The sequence below is a fragment of the Dunckerocampus dactyliophorus genome, chromosome 2 (assembly GCF_027744805.1).
Source record: "Dunckerocampus dactyliophorus isolate RoL2022-P2 chromosome 2, RoL_Ddac_1.1, whole genome shotgun sequence".
Taxonomy (NCBI): Eukaryota; Metazoa; Chordata; class Actinopteri; order Syngnathiformes; family Syngnathidae; genus Dunckerocampus; species Dunckerocampus dactyliophorus.
In genome coordinates this window covers 15,239,598-15,260,092 of record NC_072820.1, presented here as the reverse complement: position 1 = coordinate 15,260,092, position 20,495 = coordinate 15,239,598, and the positions used below count along the sequence as shown (strand labels likewise).

The window sequence follows — 20,495 nt, the reverse complement described above, 5'->3', positions numbered from 1 at the left end:
GTCCACAAAGTAGGTCAAATACAAAAATAGAGCAGGTTTTTTGGCAAATATGCTAATTAAAAAAACAACAACTCAGCACTTTAAGTGTGACCGTGTTGTACTTACAATGAATACATTTGTAGTGCACTTTGCTTTTTTTAAACTACCAATCTTAAAGTCGTAAAAGGTAATCAAATAATAATAGTAATTAATATGCTAAACACTTTGTATTTAGCATATAATAGTGTATAATAATAATAATATTTATTGTTTGACAATCAAATGAAAAAGTGTAAAGTTCTTGTAATTTCCTCCATAATTGTGTGAAATATTACATTTCTGCATATTTCAATGAATGATAATGGTAAAAAATATATATATATGCAGAATATGCAGAGTAAGTACTTAATATAATAAAACATTTATATATAGTATAATATTTATTTTAAATTAAAAATGTAAAAAGTGCTGATAATTTACTCCAATAATTGTCCAGGGTGAAATGTTGAATTTCCACATATTTCAGTGATGATGATGATGATAATAACAATAATAATAACAATAATGAGAAGAAGAAGAAGAAGAAGACGTAGAAGAAGCAACATTTTCCAAGTGCTAAAAAAAAATGTTTTACAAAATATTTTAAAACATGCACACACCACTTTGTACCTATTCTCTAGCAGTAAGAAGTAAAATAATAATAATAAAAAGAAATAAAGGAATAAAAATATATGCCTTCATTACATGACTAGGCCCATTCACAACCTTTCAGCTAACGTTGCTTCCTCTCACTCAAATGCAAATGTGTGCTGACTCTCTGCTGTGTGCAGGTACACCAAACAAAGCTAGACTGTGTGTGTGTGTGTGTGTGTGTGTGTGTGTGGCGTAGAGCTCCACTGGAAAAGTGTGTCACTGTGTCATACGTGACGGCGTGGCCAATGACGCCGCAGGTATGCACGGGATGCAGCATCAGGCCAATCTCAGCAGACTGAACAATCCAGTTGCGACCGATTCAATGCCCTTAGAATACAACGACATCATCATTCTCAGGCATGTTTGTAGTCAAAATTAGGTATGATTGTCTTTGCAGTCAAAATGTCTTGGTGCATCTATCCTTGACAACTTCTCTGGAAGCATTTCCTCTCCATTTCTTGTTTCTGCAGTCCAAAGTAAGCATGTTTTCTCGTCACACGGGCTCAAAATATGCCCCCTCTCCGTGCCTTTCAAAGCGAGAGTTCCTATTGCACATTGCACTTTAAAGAGCAGGACTGGTTGGAACTAGTAGGATGCGTTACACAACAACAACACACTTTGATAGAGGACGACCGCACCGTGTGGATGCGACGACACCACTATGAGCTAAAAGTCATGATTGCATGTGTTCCCTATATACAGTATGTCTGTTACATTTCTGAAAAATGCACACGTGTCAAAAGCTGCTTGTTTTATATCACGATATGTGTGTTCATGATAGCTGACTAGCATCTTAACACTGTGTTTGGCCAACGGGGCTATTGTGCAGTTCCATTTATGAGACCCCGTTTTTCCTCCCCCCCCCTCTCTCCTTACATAACATAGATGCAACGCACCCCTCCCCTCCTTCCCTCCCTCGCTGCACTCCCACAAGCACAACCAGGATCCAGCCTGTACATTCTGGTGGTTGTCATAGCAACAGAGCAGCATCCTTCTCCATCCTTTGTGCAGTGTCTCCCCCGATCTTTTGAGCTTTCCCAGGCCGAGGCCAAGCGCGGTGCAGATTCTGCATGTAAACTGGAAGGCTTGGAAGCACTGGAGGGAAGGCGAGGATTGGGATTTTTTCCACAGATTGCAGCAATATGGCAGACAATCTAAGTGTCATAATGATAAGCGATTGTGGCTGCATTGAAGAAAACCTGCCTTGAAAACAACCACGGCGTTTTATCCATATGTAGATAAAAACATGGGGAACATGGTGTCCCTGTTTGCCTCAAGGACGGAAGGCCTGCAAGCACTGCAAGCAAATGAAAACGTCATTATTGCTCACATACCGTAGACATAAGCCAGCATCAAAATTCTCTCTTTAGTTGATAAAAATAATCTGTTCTAGTGTCAAACTGTCACCAACCTTTATTAACATTTTTAACTGTCAGCAAAGTGTAAAAGGAAGTAAAAAAAACCTGCCAACATTAAAGAATGTGTACTTTATCAGAATGAATTTAACCTGGGAGGTGAGTCTGTTCGCCTAACAACACGAGCAGCCAGAACATACATGTCAGAGTGCTGCTTTCCTTTTCTGTGGCAAAAAAAATCATTTTTCTGTTCTCTTTATTGTGACTTGATAGGTGTATTTTTTTCAGAAAATGTTGTCTGAACTCTACTTTAGGGGTTCCCACGCTCCTGCTACTATTTAAAGTTCTGTTTTCCTCCAGCTGGAAAAAAAAACTACTCTAAATAATGTATGTTGGCCTTCATTTAATTAAATGACTTCATATCCTGCAGCACTGCACCTTGTGTGAGAGCCAGCTAATCCAAAGTGTAAAAAATATGTTATTAAACAGACCCACCATGGTACCAGTCCATAGACAATAGGAGTGTAATTAAACTCGTAATTAATCGGAACGTATTCATAGTCAGATTTTTCAGTTTGGATCATTTGGTGCGGTACAGAGGCGTAGGTGAGGGACAGGAAATGTAACTGCTTCACATCTACTTTATAAACAAATACAGAGTAGTCCAGCCTTTGGCTAGCAGGAGTCATGACAAGAAGAAGCCAGATCTTCAAAACCTTCTTCCTTTGTTAAAGTCTCCCTTTTGGGAACATGGCGTAATGTTGCACCCCATTTTTGTATCCATGTTTGACACATGCTGTTGTATGCTTTGTATCGTGACCTGTTCTTTTCTTTTCTCATTCTGGTACAAATTAACCCTGGTTTCATCCGTCCAAAGCTTTATGTTATATTATGTTTTAAGTTAAAATGTATGAGTAGTCACCACTGATGAATGCTAATGTAAGATGCTCAATGAATAGATGGAATCAGAGTCATGGTGTACAAGTTATATGTAAGTTTTGCATCTGACAGCAACTATGGTGTGTTCAAGGACTGTTGAACAAAGTGCGAAACAACAGCGAAGCATAAAAACATGTAAATATTGTGGACTTTTTTTTAACAGTGGTACATTTTACCTATATTATACATATTTATAGGTTATTACCGACTTCGGGTGAATGAGATGTTTCCTGCAGAATAAATGGCCTATTTTCTGAGAAAATAAAATACATACAATAAATATATACATATATATTTGGACCAAAAATCTATAAGGGATCCAACTGATTTTGAAGGGTTCATTCTGCCATTGTCCACATTAGTTCTCGTCTGTGAAAAGCAGCTCAACTTGTGGTGTGTCTTGCTAGAGGCTCATTGACACGCAGAGTACTGACAAACAAAATGTAGCAATTGTAGATGTTGATGATTTTTCGAAGTGGTAAGGGTTTGTTTCGGAATATCCATCCATCCATCTTGTATGCCGCTTCTCCTTATTAGGGTCGCGGGGTATGCTGGAGCCTATCCCAGCTGACTTCGGGCGACAGGCGGGGTACACCCTGGACTGGTCGCCAGCCAATCGCAGTGTTTTTCAATCCAAAAACTTTAAATTGTAATTGTAGTGGTTTTTTTTCCAAAACCTTTATAGGACGTACAATACTTTCAGTTTAATGAGCACACGTTCACTAAAAAATGTTAGGATTTAAATCTTGGGGGCTTCTCATGGAAGTGAGCCCCTGAAATGTGACCTATATTACAAACACATGCACAGACACACACAAATACGCACAGACACACAGCATCAGACTCCCTTCCTGCAGCTAAATGCAGCCGTTGTGAGGGTCTGTGATTTACGCGACCACATGATTTTTGTAGGCGTTTTTTTTCCTTGTCCTTCTGCAGAAGTGGATGCACGTGTCTCACATTACATTTTACAACTTTCTAGTCAAGCAAGCAGACTTGCATTCAAAGCTGTGAGACTCCTGCATCACCATATGCGTCATCACTAGGAGTGTAACTGTGTGCTAGCTTCAAATGGAACATACAGTAGAAACTGCAAACTGGTTGCAGGTAAACTGCTGCTAGCAGGTGATTCTAAAAAAAACAAACAAGCTCTTTCAAGCTCTGACTTCTGGCATTATTGCTAGCCATGACTTGGGCTGCAATGTATTTGTTAAGGGAGTAGACTCGTGAAGCAAGGCACACTTCCTGTCTCTCTGTGTACCATGTAGGAAATTGGTATGACTTTGTACCAAACCAAACGTTCTCTACCAAAATATGAGATTACGAATACATGTACCATTACACCCCTAGTCATCACTGATTATCAACATTATGATAGATTGCTTAACCAAAGAGGTCACGTATATACAGTATATATGTATATATATATATATATATATATACATATACATACACACAGTGGTGTGAAAGTGTTTGCCCCCTTCCTGATTTGTTGTTTTTTTGCAGGTTTGTCACACTTGTTTTAGATTGTTTTAGATCATCAAACAAATTCAAACATTAGTCAATGACAACACACCTGAACACAAAGAGAAGAAACATCCAAACCTACATGGCCGTGTGTGAAAAAGTGATTGTCCCCTAAAATGGTTGGGAAAAATGCAATCAAGCGTTTGTGATAACTTGCAATGAGTCTCTTACAGCTGTGCAGGAATTTTGGCCCACTCATCTTTGCAGAATTGTTGTAATTCAGCCAAATTGGGGGGTTTTCCAGCATGAAGCGTTTTTTTAATGTCATTCCACAGCATCTCAATAGGATTCATGTCAGGACCTTGACTAGGCCATTCCAAAGTCTTCATTTTGTTTTTCGTCAGCCATTCAGAGGTGGACTTGCTGGTGTGTTTTGGATCATTGTCCTGCTCCAGAACCCAAGTTGGTTTCAGCTTGAGGTCACAAACAGATGGCTGGACATTCTCCTTCAGGATTTTTTTGTAGACAGCAGAATTCATTGTTCCATTTATCACAGCAAGTCTTCCAGGTCCTGAAGCAGCAAAACAGCCCCAGACCATCACACTACCACCACTATATTTTACTGATGGTATGATGTTCTTTTTTTTTAAATTGAAAAAATTTTTATTTTAAATTTTTATTGATAGAATATTGATAGAATCCATATTTGTTTAACTCGACTAGTTGTCAGAATTCCATCCTCAATACACAACTCTTCCTGTTTCTTCGTACTTTGTGTTCTGTCTCACGCTCTGTTTCCTTGAAGTTAAACGGTAACTCCCAGAATCTGGGGTCAGTGTGCAAAAAAAACAATTTTAAATGACAGGGAAGTTTAATTTAAGGGAGGGGAAAAGAACACAACAAAGTGAGACACGTGTTGGCTCCTCGCCAGCCAACATCCTTAGTAAAGAGCACTAAATCTGCCTTCCTATAGGTGATTGGTCAACTTGCTTCTGGTAGACCAATCGGGGAGCTCGCAAGTGTCTGGTTGGGATGTAGGGGAAAGGTCTCAAGGCAAGCTTTGCAGCCCTCCCCCCAAAAAGGAGACAGAGTCCTATAGAAATAAATGTTTTTGTACTGTGAGTTGTTGTTTTCTGTGTGACTCCTGGTTCACCTTTTGGCAAAGAGTTTATGTCTGTGCAGTTGTGACTTCTATGATGTTCATAACTGTGCCTAACAATACTGCTTAGCTGTCACACGTGGCCACTGAGAAAACAGTCAAAACAAATATGCTTATGTATGTTTCCATTTAACACTATGGCAGCCACAAATACTCGACTGACTGTGCCTAAAATGGTCACATTGCAGACGAAAAGGCTAGGATAGAACTTCACTCTCCCCGACCCACACTGGAAAAATTTCAAACAATCCATAATATAAAAATAATGTTTATTATTGGGTCACTGATGGTCTACTGTAGTGTGAACATATTCAACTGGCAGCCTACCGGCCATGAATGGCATCAGACTGGCCCTTCATTTCAAAAAGCACTCCCGTTATATACAGGAACTTTGACAAGCCTTTCTACAGTTGGTCCTTAAAACATAGTGAAAATCTTTGACATCTTACTAGCGTTTATGCTGTAGGTCCTTAAAAACACCAAAGTGCTCCTGTCATATTGAGGTCTTTGACGTCTGACTAGCGTTCATGTAGTAGATTCCTAAACCCAGGAGAGCACCTTGTGTTTTCAAAAACAGCTTACGTATGTTTTTGCAGTAGGTCCGTAAAAACCAGAGCACTCCTGTCATATTAAGGATCTCTGACATCTGGCTAGTGTTTAAAATTCCTAAAAACACCATAGCTCCCCTGTTGCAGAGGATCTCTGAGAACAGAGAAACTTTTAGGCAACCATATTTGGCAGTTGGTCCTTAAAACCAGCCAAGAGGTTCTGTCTCATAGATCTTTAACTAGTGTTGATAAAAGAACATTTTGCATGGGTTGATGAGTTCCTCTCAAGTCAAGCACCAAACTGGTGGAGGATTACTACTGCGGGCTGGTCATTTTTGGAACTGAAAATAAATCTGCAAAACCTACTGCGAGTTTATGCTATAATATGTAACGGTCATTGCTACAGTCATTTACTGTAAATGTTGAACATAAACTAGCATTCCTGTATGATCCTTAGGCAAAACCCTCTTTTCTACTGCCCACATTCATGTTAATAGTGTAGTTCAAAAGAAAGCTTGATATTTGGTCAGACTTAAAGACACAAAATGTTCCAGGTTAAGTTTTAGCAGCTGCTGCTTGCACACAACTAAGATACAACCTGATTTATTGACTTAACACTTACAACTTGACAAAGAGAATAAAGGTTACGGGCTGTGTGCACTATAACTATTGATCATGTGTTTAACAAACGTTGTGCGCTGATCTCATGTTGATCTTTGAGTCAGCTGTTAGTGTGATGCAAAAGGGGAGCATGATTAATTGTGTAGACGCTCACCAGATAATCTTAATGTTCGGCAAAAGGCTTGACTTCATTAACGGCTCATGTAATGACTAAAAGTCACGAACAACACAGCAATGTGATAAAAATAAGTTTTAAATGTATCAAGAAAAACCCAGGTTCAGTAAACGTGAAAATTTCCCAAATTGAGTACACTAACAAAAAGGATAAAACTCCTTGAGGAAAATCTACAAATGGCATTATGGACAGATCCACCACATTTGAACATCATAGACATCTACGTATAGTCTACCAACACAGTTGACCCAGTGTGTCTGAAGACAAACGTTGCCATTTAAAATACACTTCATCATAAAAATCAAACAGTTAGTAACCAGGGTAGTTGAAAAAGGCAGGTCAACATGGTCAATTAGCGACACATCAACTAATGATTTATTAATTTGTACATGCTGTCCAGTCTTAGCAGCTTTATGCTGCAGTGTCCATGTTCTTCAGTTCATTTAGGATGATTGAGGGGATGTGAGTGGGGTCTGACATGGCTAGAAAACAGCTACAAAAGCCAATCCCTTCTAAAGACAAGGGGAAGGTACCCTGCCAAGACCAAAGGAACTAGAAAAGACAAATTAATCGTTTTAAGTCGACCAGCCAACTTTAAGCCATTTAAAATGCAAGTTAAACCGTTTCAGTGGGTGTATGGGTGGGTGGGTAAGTACAGTACTATTTAAAAGAAAAGATCGGGGGGGGTCGTCAATCCATGAGTGGTGCCTTCAGTAATCCACAGGTTCATCACCCTCCTCACTCAGCAAACAGGTACGAATGAGCGCCTCCGTGACGGCATAAGGGTCGCAGTTGGCTGACGGGCGGCGGTCCTCGAAGTAGCCCTTCTTCTCCTGGCCCACGTTGCGAGGGATCCGGATGCTGGCGCCGCGGTTTGCCACGCCTGCCGAGAACTCGTTGATGTTAGAGGTTTCATGGTGGCCTGTGAGGCGCCGGGCGTTGTCAAGACCCCCTTTGGGATCGTAGGCACGGATGTGATAGCGGTGCCTCCTGCCCAGCTTCTCAATAGAGTCCTCAATGGCTCTGGAGGAAGACAAAGTTTGTAACAATTCATTTGAGGCTGCTCACAAATGGTAAATATTGTTCTTAGAACTTATGGTCCAAGTACTACGGAGATACAGTAAACACCTCTATACAATTAACCATCAAGTTGCTGGGTGTGTGGTCTACAAACGCAAATAACCACTGGGGTATCTAGTGCCGGTTCCCCCCCCCCAAAAAAATAAATAAAAAGTTAATAGCTGTGCCTGGAATATGGAAGCATTTCCATTTATGAGTGGTCAGCATCCAACAGCTTTATCTCCCTGTGCATGTGCTTTAAAATGTCGATTGCACTACTTAGCTGTCAGTGTGAAACTCATGCATGCCACACTTGTCATCCTGTTTACAATGACCTCATCAGCAGTATTAACGCAGACTGAGCAGTTTGTGCCTTAGTTTTTACAAAATTGGTTCTGGCGCTGCCATGTTGTACAATACACTAAGAAGATGTGGTCAAAGAGCTAGATTTTTCCTTACACTTTCTCACGCATGCCAAATCATTAGCTGAAAAACAAACAAAAAACACAAGCCATTATTCAATTACTGTCATCTCCCGTTTATGATTTCAGGTAATTACGTCTCAGCTATAATGGATCATTTACATGAATACATCTACACACCAATCGCCTTGTAAAACTATTTGTTAAATGACAATGCCAGGTATAACCAATACAAATGGATTATATCATTTTATGATTATGAGTCTCTTTGCAAGTAAGACAGTAAAACATTTCGAAGCACTTACCTAATGTGAGATCAGATATTTCCCAGTTTATTCTAATGTAGCATAACTACAATGCTAAATATAGGTCAGTTAGATTTCAAGGGTATTTGACCTAAAATGCTATTGTTCTGCATATTGCTTTTGTACATTCTATTGTCTACTACTAGAATTTACAAAATTGTACCTCTTCTAACTCCTTTTTGGGACGACATAATTTTAAACTTATAAGCGCCGTTCTAAAAACAACATTGGCAGGTCAAAGTGAGTATGCAATTTTGAACAGATGAGCTTTGAGTCTGATAGTGAAGGTGTTAATGTTATTTTAAAAACAAATGCCTGCTAAATGATGCAGAATGAAGCTGTCTTTATGCATTGCAAACTCACTTTAGTCCACCGTCCTCTCTCATCTCCTTTGTGCTGAAGTTTGTGTGGCAGCCGGCACCGTTCCAGTTGCCAGGGATCGGCTTGGGGTCAAAAGAGGCAATGACCCCGAAGTCTTCACAGACTCTGTGGAGGATGAAGCGAGCCACCCACAGGTGATCGCCCATGTTGATCCCTTCACACGGGCCAACCTGGAACTCCCACTAGAGCACACCATAATTTACTGAAACATGAAATCACGGTATGAAGACGTGCAACATAAAGATGATAGTTTGCTTACCTGGGCTGGCATCACTTCAGCATTAGTGCCACAAATATGAACCCCAGCATAGAGACAAGCTCTATAATGAGCCTCCACGATATCTCTTCCATAGGCTTTGTCCGCACCCACACCACAGTAGTATGGACCTGAGAATTCATTTACAAATTATATTCATGTTCTATTCATATTTAACTACAACATTTCCTAGTGTCTCACCTTGAGGTCCCGGGAATCCATTTGACGGCCAGCCAAAGGGGTGTCCATCCGTTCCCAGGATGGTGTACTCCTGCTCCATGCCAAACCAGGGAACTTGGTCTTCTATCATCTTCATCACCTTATTGCAAGTGATTCGGAGGTTGGTTTCTGCTCAAATTCAACCATGTAAGAAACAATTAGGGCATTTGTTGCAAAACATCCATATCATGCTTATTTCTCCCCCCCATGTACTGTCAGAATAATGGCTGGGATATTGACACGTTGCGCACATAAGCCTCAGTTATGCCTACGGATGTCTGCATGTGTGCAATTAGTGCATTTGTCTGAGCATGCCCCTGGTAATGACAGCGTATGCTACTATAGAACAAACATTAACACCCTAGCTGTTCACACGTGCAGGCCTGAGACATGACATCTGCCTGACCATCTGCTTAAAGCAGGGAAGAGGTCACTTTCAGGTCAGCTGGACCTATATTGTGTAGATTGTGCCCAAAGCGTGGCCCAGGGGCCATTTTCAGCCCACAGCTCATTTTATTGGCCCTCAGCATTAGAAAAATTAATTCAGTTAATGAATTATTATTTATTTATTTGCCAATTTGGTTTAACAAATAACACACAGCTGTTCTGATATCTTAGCATATACTGATTGGGTTGGATTGATACAGGATTGGTTTTAACATCTTCAATGCTCAAAATATATTGAAGTGGCCCCCCCCCGCATCATTCAGTTCTGTATGCAGCGAAAAGTTAGGACAAGCCTGATCAAAAGGTCTTCAAAAACTTTTGCTATTGAAGTACCAGCGCTTTTGCTATCACGGTTTAGCTTTGAATATGTGGTTTGCACTCACAGGTTAGTTAAGCATTAATATTTATGCAATCACATTGACTTTATTTGGTTAAAAAAATATTTGTACAATTTTAATATGTAAATCTGGTGGTACCTGCAGGCATGCGGTTGTACTTGAATACTTCACAAAGGACCAGCTTGTTTGGGTCTTTGCGGAAGGGGTCACGAAACATGGCAGCAGGGATGAGATACATGTCACTGTTGGAGCCTTCAGCTTGGTAAGTGCTGGACCCATCAAAGTTCCATTCAGGGAGTTCTTAAAAATAAAAATTAAAAATTAATAAGTTGCAAGACAAACTAAGATTATTTGCCATTTACCTTCAATGCTTTTGGGCTCAGAATCCAAGGTCCTGGTTTTACACCGCAGCCCCTCACCGGTTCCGTCGACCCAGATGTACATGGCTTGGACTTTATCCCCCTGGGGAAGCTCGAGGTACTGCTGCTTGATGACTTTGCTCAAGCTGGCACTGGCAGACGTGGCCATCTTATTTCCTACTATAACACACCTGTACACAAGATGAGGAGACAGTAGGTATAAGACGATAGTGACGCTAGGGGGCGCAAAAAATAAAAAAGGGCACCATTGTTCCCTCTTCTAGAAAACCAAGACATTATCAGCACACAACGACGCTGGGAATTATGAAAACTTGTCAATTACAGTGTAAATGAAAGCGTTATGAAGCACATTTTAAGATTTAAGAAGATAAACGTCTCCTTCGTTGTGATTATTTGTCTTTAATAGAGGCTGGCGCCCAAATGGTGGCACAAGGAATTGATAAACGATAATGACAAAAAACCCCCCAAAACAAAACACACACAAAAGTCGCAGTTACATCCTATTGGCAGCGGTGTAGCTGTAGCCATGGTTACACAAGTTGAACGCCTGAGTGAATAATTATTACATCACCAATACTGTATTAGCTTCCTCGACATGTCCACTTTAGCCACAACAGTCTCTCAAACGTTACTAACAAGTAAAATTGAGTAAATGTTGACGCATACATGTAGAAATTGCAAAATAAAAAAAAATATTTATGTACAGGAGTTAAAAATCACAATAAATGCTGGTGCAGAAGTTAAAAAAATAAACGTATGGTAGAACGAGCGACATGGAAGAAAATAAGTGGAAATATTACCTGGCGAAACGAGGAAATTGAAATAAAAACTAAAGGACTGCCGGGTCCAATGTACCGTCTTGTGATGTGCCGTTAGTACCTCTACCATTCTCCGGTACCGAAGCGCCTAGAACCACCATATTTATACGGAAGCGTTCGGGTCAGAGTGTCTCTGATTGGTCAGAAGCACCGTAGCTGCAGTGACCGAAGGATCGTACTGGTCGTTCATTGGTCAGAGTGCGGCAAGTACCTGCCCATGCTTAGAAGCAGTTTCGCCTCGTGCTAACATCGTGTTCTTCTTCCTTTCACCCCAACACCCCTCCCCCACCACTCCACACACACACACACACACACACACCACAATGGAGTCTAAGAAGCTGAATCGATCGGTTTGTTTTTATGTCGTCTTTGAAGGAAGCGGCGATGTAAGGACCAAGACAAGGGAACCCAACATCCGCTAGACTTGGACAAAACGGCTAGTCTCGCTCACGACGCCACCACGCGGTAGAACCCTGTAACTGCACCATTACTGGTTTGAATGGGAGAGGTTATGTAATTCCGTCCTGAAAAAAAGACTTAGTGGTTGGTATGGATTTCCATGTCAGCACATCATGTGGAACTTATATGTTGCATATGGAGAGAGCACACAACTTTGCAGCAGCTGTTATTAGACACGTTCATATTTAGTGCCGTTTAGCTGAAAGTATTGTAGCATCACAATTTATTGCAGTAACCCCCAAAGAGTCTCACATGGTTGTTCATAGAAGTCTGTGACAGATTATAAGTCTAAACCACTTTAGAGAGATGTAACACCTTGATGGACCTGATGGATCACTTGCACAGGAGCCATCAATTTTCTACAGTATATCACTTGTCCTCATTAGAGTCAGCTGGAGCCTACCCCATCTGACTTTTGGTATGACTCTGTACTGGTCACCAGTCAATCACACGTCACATATAGAAAAACAACCATTCACACTCGCATTCACGCTTATGGACAATTTAGTGTCTTTAATTAGCCTAACATGCATGTTTTGGGGATGTAGAGGGAAGCCGGAGTAACCGGAGAAAACCCATGCGACCATGAGCAGAACATGCAAAGTCCACCTCGAGTTTCGCACCAAAATTGCCTGACTGTGAGGCAAATGTGCCAACCAAGATGTCACCGACCTGCACAAAATCCACCTTCATAGTGCTACAAATGCTCAGTTTGTAAGTATTACTGAAGTCTGTTTCTAACCTTAATGCGCTGCATGAGAGGACAGAAATATTAGAATCAGCTAAAGAAAGGGTTTTGGCACAGTAAGCCTCCCCTCAGAGAATATAATAGGACTGGGGCCTCCCTACTCCGTAAAAAAATGCTTTCTGGAGCATACTTTGTGAAGGTTTCTACTCACCACAGATGGTTTATGCTAGGAGCTACATCGACGGGAACTAAAAATGTAGGCTTTAATCATAACTCAAGTTAGCGAATTAAAAAAATATTTTTCTTAATTTTTCTCAAGCTGCGACACCTCTCCACCCACCATTTGAAAGCTGGTGACCTAAAGGTATACCCATAAAAGTGTCCAGTGAGGGAGCACATACGTAATGTAGTATTAAAATTACCATTTAGTAATTAGGCAGGAAATTGGACGACCTTCCCGTGTGGATTTGTAGTCTCCAAGCTCAAATTGTACTGGCCTAGAATCCTTACATGACACAGTGTGTCCGCTTGGGGTAACCTCAGCAGGCGTTTTTGTGTAAATTTGCGATATCTGTGGCATTTGCAGCCAAGCCAAGCATCTCTTTGCTCATTCCATGTTTTCTTATTGTTCCAGGTGATCTGAATCCCCAATGTTTGGATTGCTATGAAGAACATCTCCTTTCAATTACTAATACAGGTTGGTTCCGTGTTGACCTCCCTTCCAAGCAATGAGCCTACATTGTTTCCCTGCTAGTTCAACTTGACCTTCTTCTCTTTGTCGCCTGGCTGACAATATGTTGGTATACAGCGCCACCTGTTGGACACAATGAATAGAAGCTTCCCAAGAACTTGATCGTGCCTCACACCAAGGTCAGTTCTACAAGTAATGCCCAAGATGATTCATATTCTAGACTAATTTGGAGTTAAAGTGCATTTTTATTTATAGAATGGGTCTGTCTTTTAGCTGGAAATGACACCTGAAAGTGCTAAAAGGCATTAAGAAGTTGTGTTGCATTTGATTGTATTTTTTTTCCAAAATGGTGCGTATACTTTCTCAATGTAATTGCATTTAGATTAGAATGCTCTAGCTCAGGGGTTTTCAAAGTCTAGTACAATGAGCCTCCCCTCAGTGAATTTAATACAGTACATCTCTTGCATCACAGAAACTAAAAAATCTCAACATTTGACGTTACCTGCTACGTGCACTTTTATTTCAACTACAGAACATTTTTTAATGTCTAAACTGGCCAGTCACTACAGTAGTCAGCACAAACTGAAGCCCCATAATGCACTGCGCAAGCTTCTTCTTATTCATGTACTAATTGGTAGTTACAGTATGTTTGCTGGACAGTTGACGGTGCAGACACCTTTTAGATGGTAAAGTACTAATGTGAATTTAAATTCCAAGGTTATTTGGTCCGCAAGTGGACATTTCCTTTATTACCCTCAGTTTTTGTCCCAGGTGGACGGTGAAATTACATCCTACTTTGTTTTCACTGTCACACTGTGCTTGAGGGCATGACCCGCTGAGCTTCACAGTCAAGCCTGAATTGTGGTTCTCTAACAATTAAAGACATGTGTTGCAAACTCTAGCAAATCTCTCCTAAACAAAGATATTCTTATTTGAGGATGTCCTTTCCTTTGTTTTGTCACTCCGAGTCATTTATAAAACATGAAATATCAGACTTTCAAAGCAAAACAGCCAATTTTCACCAGTAAAATATGTTCCAGATATGAATGGAAATGAATGAGACACAATACATAGATAATGCAGTTCATCTTCCCATGCTACGTTAAGCTTGTCTATGACACAATGCCAGGCCAAGCTTTAGAAGTGCTATGATCATCCGACCATGACGTCAGGTATAAGTAGAGTACAGCACCTCGAAAGCACCAGCAGAGGGCAGCATCGACTCATCTAGGATTTACTATGCCAGCGCTGTTCATATTGTACCAACAAACCGAATATCTCCTGTTAAACAATGAAAGTGCCATAAAATTAATAACAAACAACACAACAACTGTATTTTATAAGAATCTTTGAACTGATTTTTTTCCGACATAAATTTACCCATCCAACCCCCCTTAATTTGATAGCAGTTATTACATGCCAAATGTGTGCTATGTATAATGAACTGGCTTTGTCAAAGATAATACTTTGAATGAACGTGACAGGCAGGGAACGAAATGATATATATGTATTTATATACCATACAACCACATTTTTTAGGATGAAATTACGCTTTTGATTTAAAAAAAATATATATTTATAAAAAATATATGTATTTATTTATTTATTATGTACTGTCAAGGCCAAAAATATTGGCGTGCCAATGATTCCGGCCAAAGATGCTAACGTTTTTGGCCATGGCTGTATAAATTTGGTTGTATTCCATACAGACAAGGCCAAAAACATTGGCATCTTTGGCATGACAATATTTTTATGATTGTAGTTTGGTATTTTATGCAGTTGTAATGTTACTTTTTGCAGTTGTATAGTACAAAGGAGGGCGGTGCTAAATATCAAAAAGCCACATGCCAAGGATGTCTTTCTTTTTTTTTTCATTTTTACTGAATTACATTGTCTTTGTTGAATTAATGAATGTGTTACATGGCTCTGTAATGGTACATCGTAACAATGATTTGTACGTATCTCGGTTTTAAAGGCATGGCCGGGTTCGTTTTTGGCACAGTAAGGGAACAATGCAAAACTCAAAACATAAAACTGCTTTTGTGAAAATAGTTTGAATGATTTTTCAATGAAACGTGAAAAGCTGCAAGCCAAAGGAAGGTAATTCTTGAATAAATCCATCCACCAATCCATTTTCTATACCGCTACTCCTCACTAGGGTCGCGGGGGCATGCTGGAGCCTATCCCAACTGACTTTGGGCGACAGGCGGGGTACACGCTGGACTGGTCGCCAGCCAATCGCAGTCTTCAATAAATACAAATAAAAATAATAATGTAGATATAGAGATATATAGTATGTGGAGGGGTCACTTAGATACATTTTGTGCATTAAAGATGTTAAAACTGATCCAATGTAGGTCAAAACACCTGAGTTTGTGTTTTTGGTGACAAAGCAAATTAGTCTAAGATCTAAAAATATAAGCTATTAATAATAATTTTTTAAATAATTTTTTTTATTTAGAATATGCCGAGGGCCAATGAAAAACAAGCTGTTGGCCACAGTTTGGACACAGCCGGTTTACAGTTTTTTTTTTTAGGAAAGTTCAAAGATGCAGACAAGTACAACAGTAACTTTTTGAACAGTCTGAATTATTATTTGATTCTTAGGAAATTAAAGTTCCTGCCGATAGGGCAGCCTTATTAGTTCCATCTTGTAGCTTTACTGCTGATCCAACTTGAACAATGGTGACATACTGCTTTCGTCTTAAAGGAAAACTGCACTTAAAAAAAAAATTTGCCCATCAACCACAATCCTTATGTGAGACATGAACACGTATGTCTTTCTCTTTTCTGTGCGTTCTAAAGATATAAAAACAGATAAAAAGAGACAGGTTATTACTGCACGTATGGGAACCACTTTTTCCGCCTGCAAAGCCTTCTGAAAAAGCGTACAAAAAACGCCAACAATGCTCCATTTACATATAATGTGATGTGCATATACTGTAACCAAGCAACGGCAACATTGTTATTATTATTATTGTTATTATTATTATTAACATTTTTATGCCGATTGAACTATGTTACTGGCGCATTGACACTTAGCAAGAGCACAGTGGCTAGCTACTAGCACGTCAGTGTCTCACCCTCAGACCACGACCAAAAGGTAAGGCTGCATATTTCAGCTGACACTACTGCTGCTGTGTTTTTGTTTCTGAGTTTGGTAAAGTTAATTTCAAGGTGTCGGCGTTTGTTTTTATATTGCTATGTGAAATCAATGCGCAGAGGAAGGAAGTTTCGGTAATGCTTAAAAATGGCCAAAAATACGCAAAATACTTCAAGTATTACATGTTATCATGAATGTACCTGTTACTACATGGTCACAGGATGTATATAAAACCATAAAACCTTGTTGGAGGTTATTGGAGGTGTTTTAATAGGTGGATCCCATTACGTGCAGTAATGATCTGACTCTTTTTATCTGTTTTCATATCTTTAGAACACACCCACATAAGGATTGTGGATGATGGGAAAAATTAAAAAAAAAAAAAGTGCAGTTTTCCTTTAAGGCATCATTATGCTATAGCATCACAGTGCTGACGTAAGATTCAAGATTCAAGATTCAAGAGTTTTATTGTCATATTCATAGTAAAACAGGCAGTTATACTATGCAATGAAATTCTTATTCTGTTCATTCTCCCAAGAAAAGAAAGAAAAACACAAGAAAAAGAATAAGAACATAAGAAACATATGTACCAATAAATTAAGCAACAACAACAGAAGAGACATTGATACAGATAAATAATACAAACAAACAAACAAACAAATAAATAAATAAATAAAGTGCTATGAGTGTGTGCTTGTGTTGCGTGCGGCGTGTGTGAGTGCTTCGTTGAGAAGCCTGATGGCCTGTGGGTAAAAGCTGTTTGCCAGCCTTGTGGTCCTGGACTTCAAACTCCTGTAGCGTCTGCCTGACGGTAGGAGTGTGAATAATGAGTGTAGTGGATGTGTGCTGTCCTTGATGAGGTTGTGTGTTCTGCGTAGGACTCTAGATTTATAAATGTCTTGCAGTGAGGGGAGGGCTGCCCCAATAATGTTCTGTGAGGTCTTGATCACCCGCTTGCTCCCACAGAGTTTGAAATGCACCTTCAAACTATTGTAACCTTGCGTCAAAGCGACAGTGACCCCAAAGCTGTGGTTGGTCAGCTTTTTTTTTTGTATTTACAGATTTTCACTCCCGCAAAAGCACCAAAAAGTCCACTAAAACAAAAGAAACAATGGTGCAATTTGAGGAACGTCTCAGCGACAAAATATGTGATATGCAAATATGATTTATATGAATATGATATAAATGTGAGTGGTTTCAGAGCAACATGTACAATAAAACACAATATGGATGTTGCTTCAGTCGGCATTGTTCACTAGTATTACACAGGGAGCTAAGTAGCCAGTCAACGAGAGTTGTGGTTCCTCACTGTCGGGAAAACACTGCCCCTCGCGTTTTGGAATTTAGAGAATTGCAAGTCACGTGCGCAGCCTCCGAAGAAGAGCTACAACAGGATGAAGACGTCGTCAGAAGGGCTGGCGTAGTGACTACGCTGTAGCTTAATGAAGCCTTTATCCACTTTGCCTTTTTCCGTATTTCGCCGGGAAGGCCAAGTGTTCCTTGACGAGACTTTAGCAATGTAAGACAGCTTCCGGGTTCTGGCTTATACTTATACTTCCTGCCCCTCACTTTTAATGTGCTCATGTGGGAAATCGGTACAGCTCTGCACAAATACTTGTACATTTAACATTCCACCGCAAGTGTTACACTGTGTTGCACTTCTATGATGTTTATGTAGCTGATATAGCTACACAACCTAGTTTTTTAATAATTACGCCACGTCCAAAATGATCCCCCCCACCCACACACATACACACACACGCCCACACATGCACACCACAGGTCAACTTCAAAAATGACTAAGGCTAACAAATAGAGTTGTCGCTCTTGCAATGTCCAACGTGTCCTCTGTGACTCGTCAGCGGCGTTGTAAATCAGCCAAAGAAGAGCCTCGAGGGATTTTGTAGCTCCGAAAGCTTCCCTCAAAGCACTTTTATATGGGGCGTCAATAAGCAAACACTTTGCAACAACACTTATTGGCACCGCAGCAGTGCAATGAGATGGATTGTTCACATGAAAATCAACAGACGCGCTATTGCACCCAGGATTGTTGTGTAATTTTTAGGTCTCCATCATCTTGCCGCCGTATGAGAGGCAGAGCTGTGTGAGCCATCATGGGTTACATTTAATCCAGCCTCCTCTCTCTTCTTTGGGGTAATAACTTCCCCCCCCTCCCCCTCCATTCCAGGCCTTGTCTGTCATCTTGACACGGCAATATCTTCCAACTCCACTGTTTCATAGTCACTTTCATTTATTTCCAAATACCATTTCACACCCTGCTGGCTTTAACTAGGTAGCACACACCGGGGAGGGGGAGCAGCAGATTGAATTGAGACAACAACATTTCTGGCTCCAAAAAGTGAATATTGTAAGTGGCAGACTTTATAAAAATGAATTTCTTTTGCCCCATTTTCATGGCATGAATTTGTGTTTGTCATGGGCTCTTGAATTCAAATAGGTTGTCTACAGCTCATGACATTTCTAGCCTTTATTTTATTTACTTTAGTGTATATTCTTGAATTCAGTTTGTTTGCATGTCACAAACAAGCACATTTTTGGATAAAAACATTGTGAAAAACGCTTTATTCATTATATTGCATCACGCGTGTTAGTTTTTATTATAATAGCCACTAACACTAACTTGCTAACAAGGTTTTGTCTATGACAGATTTGCTGAATACACGTCCTATTGTAGATACATAGTTCAAAAACATATATACAGTATTTCAATTCTATAGGAAAACAACCATATTTATTAGAGATGCTCCATATTGGCTTTCTTACCAATATCCAATATACCGCTATTGTCCAGCACTTCATTACCAATACCAATATCAACCGATAACCAATATAGGCAGCAGCTTTTTCTCACAAAATGTCAGGTCACCTTTCCTGTAATGAACACATTACGCTTTCTTATATTTGTTTTCTTTTTTTTTTACTGTGATGCCACTGGATGCATTTCACAAATGAACACTGTTTGTGCAAAATAAGACAAATATTGTAATATGCAATACAAGTTATAGAAAAACGGCCATATTTATTTTAAACATTTTCTCTCAACAGGTCATAAAAAATAGCATCCACTAGTCACAATTACAACATGTCCTCCTGCTATCAACAGCATGATACAATTTGGAAAGCTACACATTTCTATGTGGCACAAACACCTGCATACTAACACAGTAAAGTATGAAACTCTGGACTAATACAGTCATTGAAATGATAAACTAGGAGTCTTTTTGTTTTCCAATACCATTGGTCGCTTCTTATTATTTTGCTGTATTGTGGGGTTCTTCTTCCTGAGGTGTGTGATTAGATTAGCAGTATTAAACGGAAATGCCTGACTCCCCCCTCGCATAAATAGCGCTTCACAATCGTTGCAATTTGCATATTTAACATCCGAAGGCAAAACTTGGAGCTAATTCTAGACTGTGGACATACTGAGTTAGCAAGTTGGGAGGTGCTCTGAGGAGAATGGGGCAGTTTGGTAAGGTTTCACTCTGATACCAATATGATCGCATTGATGCCCAAATGGCACATCCCGAATATTTATGTATTTGTAATGAAAATATGATGGATGTGGAAGTCAGAATAGAAGCTTGAAAAGCTAACTAAACTGTTGACATTTTTGTGAACTGGGTTTGGGACCCCGAAAATGCAGACATTTTCACCAGGATACAAAATTGGTGAGATTTCGGGCATGAAAAGTTTATCAGGAGAAAAAAATGCCCTGCATTTCTTGTTTTTTTTAATCGCTTTAAAGTATTTATTATGTAAAAGCAGCTGTATTTTATTCCCTCACCTACTTTCACTCACTATCATCTCCTCAGGACAGAGGTGGTATTGCGAAAACATCGCCTCTACAAACATCATATAGGCACTAGTTCGCCAAGAGTCCCCTTTTAAAGCGTTTGCCTTTGTTTGTGTGTGCAAACGTCTCATTAGTATTAACACTCACGTCTTATTATAAGGCTTAATTCAGCACAGAAG

At 39.8% G+C, this 20,495-nt stretch overlaps 1 protein-coding gene across 1 annotated transcript; it reads right to left on the bottom strand.

Moving 5' to 3' along the window:
* Nucleotides 1–5,844: 5,844 nt before the first annotated feature.
* Nucleotides 5,845–11,706, bottom strand: glula (glutamate-ammonia ligase (glutamine synthase) a). Its single transcript, XM_054768913.1, has 7 exons — nucleotides 11,544–11,706; nucleotides 10,726–10,913; nucleotides 10,502–10,663; nucleotides 9,561–9,707; nucleotides 9,363–9,490; nucleotides 9,086–9,285; nucleotides 5,845–7,959 (listed from the first exon to the last, which is right to left on the bottom strand). The coding sequence occupies exons 2-7, from the start codon at nucleotides 10,889–10,891 to the stop codon at nucleotides 7,647–7,649; spliced, it is 1,116 nt and encodes a 371-aa protein (XP_054624888.1). The 5' UTR covers nucleotides 10,892–10,913; nucleotides 11,544–11,706; the 3' UTR covers nucleotides 5,845–7,646.
* Nucleotides 11,707–20,495: the final 8,789 nt, after the last annotated feature.

Coding starts and splice junctions, on each gene's coding strand:
- glula (XM_054768913.1), bottom strand. CDS start 10,891: ATGGCCACGTCTGCCAGTGCCAGCTTGAGCAAAGTCATCAAGCAGCAG. Junction 9,708..10,501: donor GTACAACCGCATGCCTGCAG/GTACCACCAGAT, acceptor GAATTTGAGCAG/AAACCAACCTCCGAATCACT. Junction 9,286..9,362: donor CTGAAGTGATGCCAGCCCAG/GTAAGCAAACTA, acceptor GGTGTGCTCTAG/TGGGAGTTCCAGGTTGGCCC.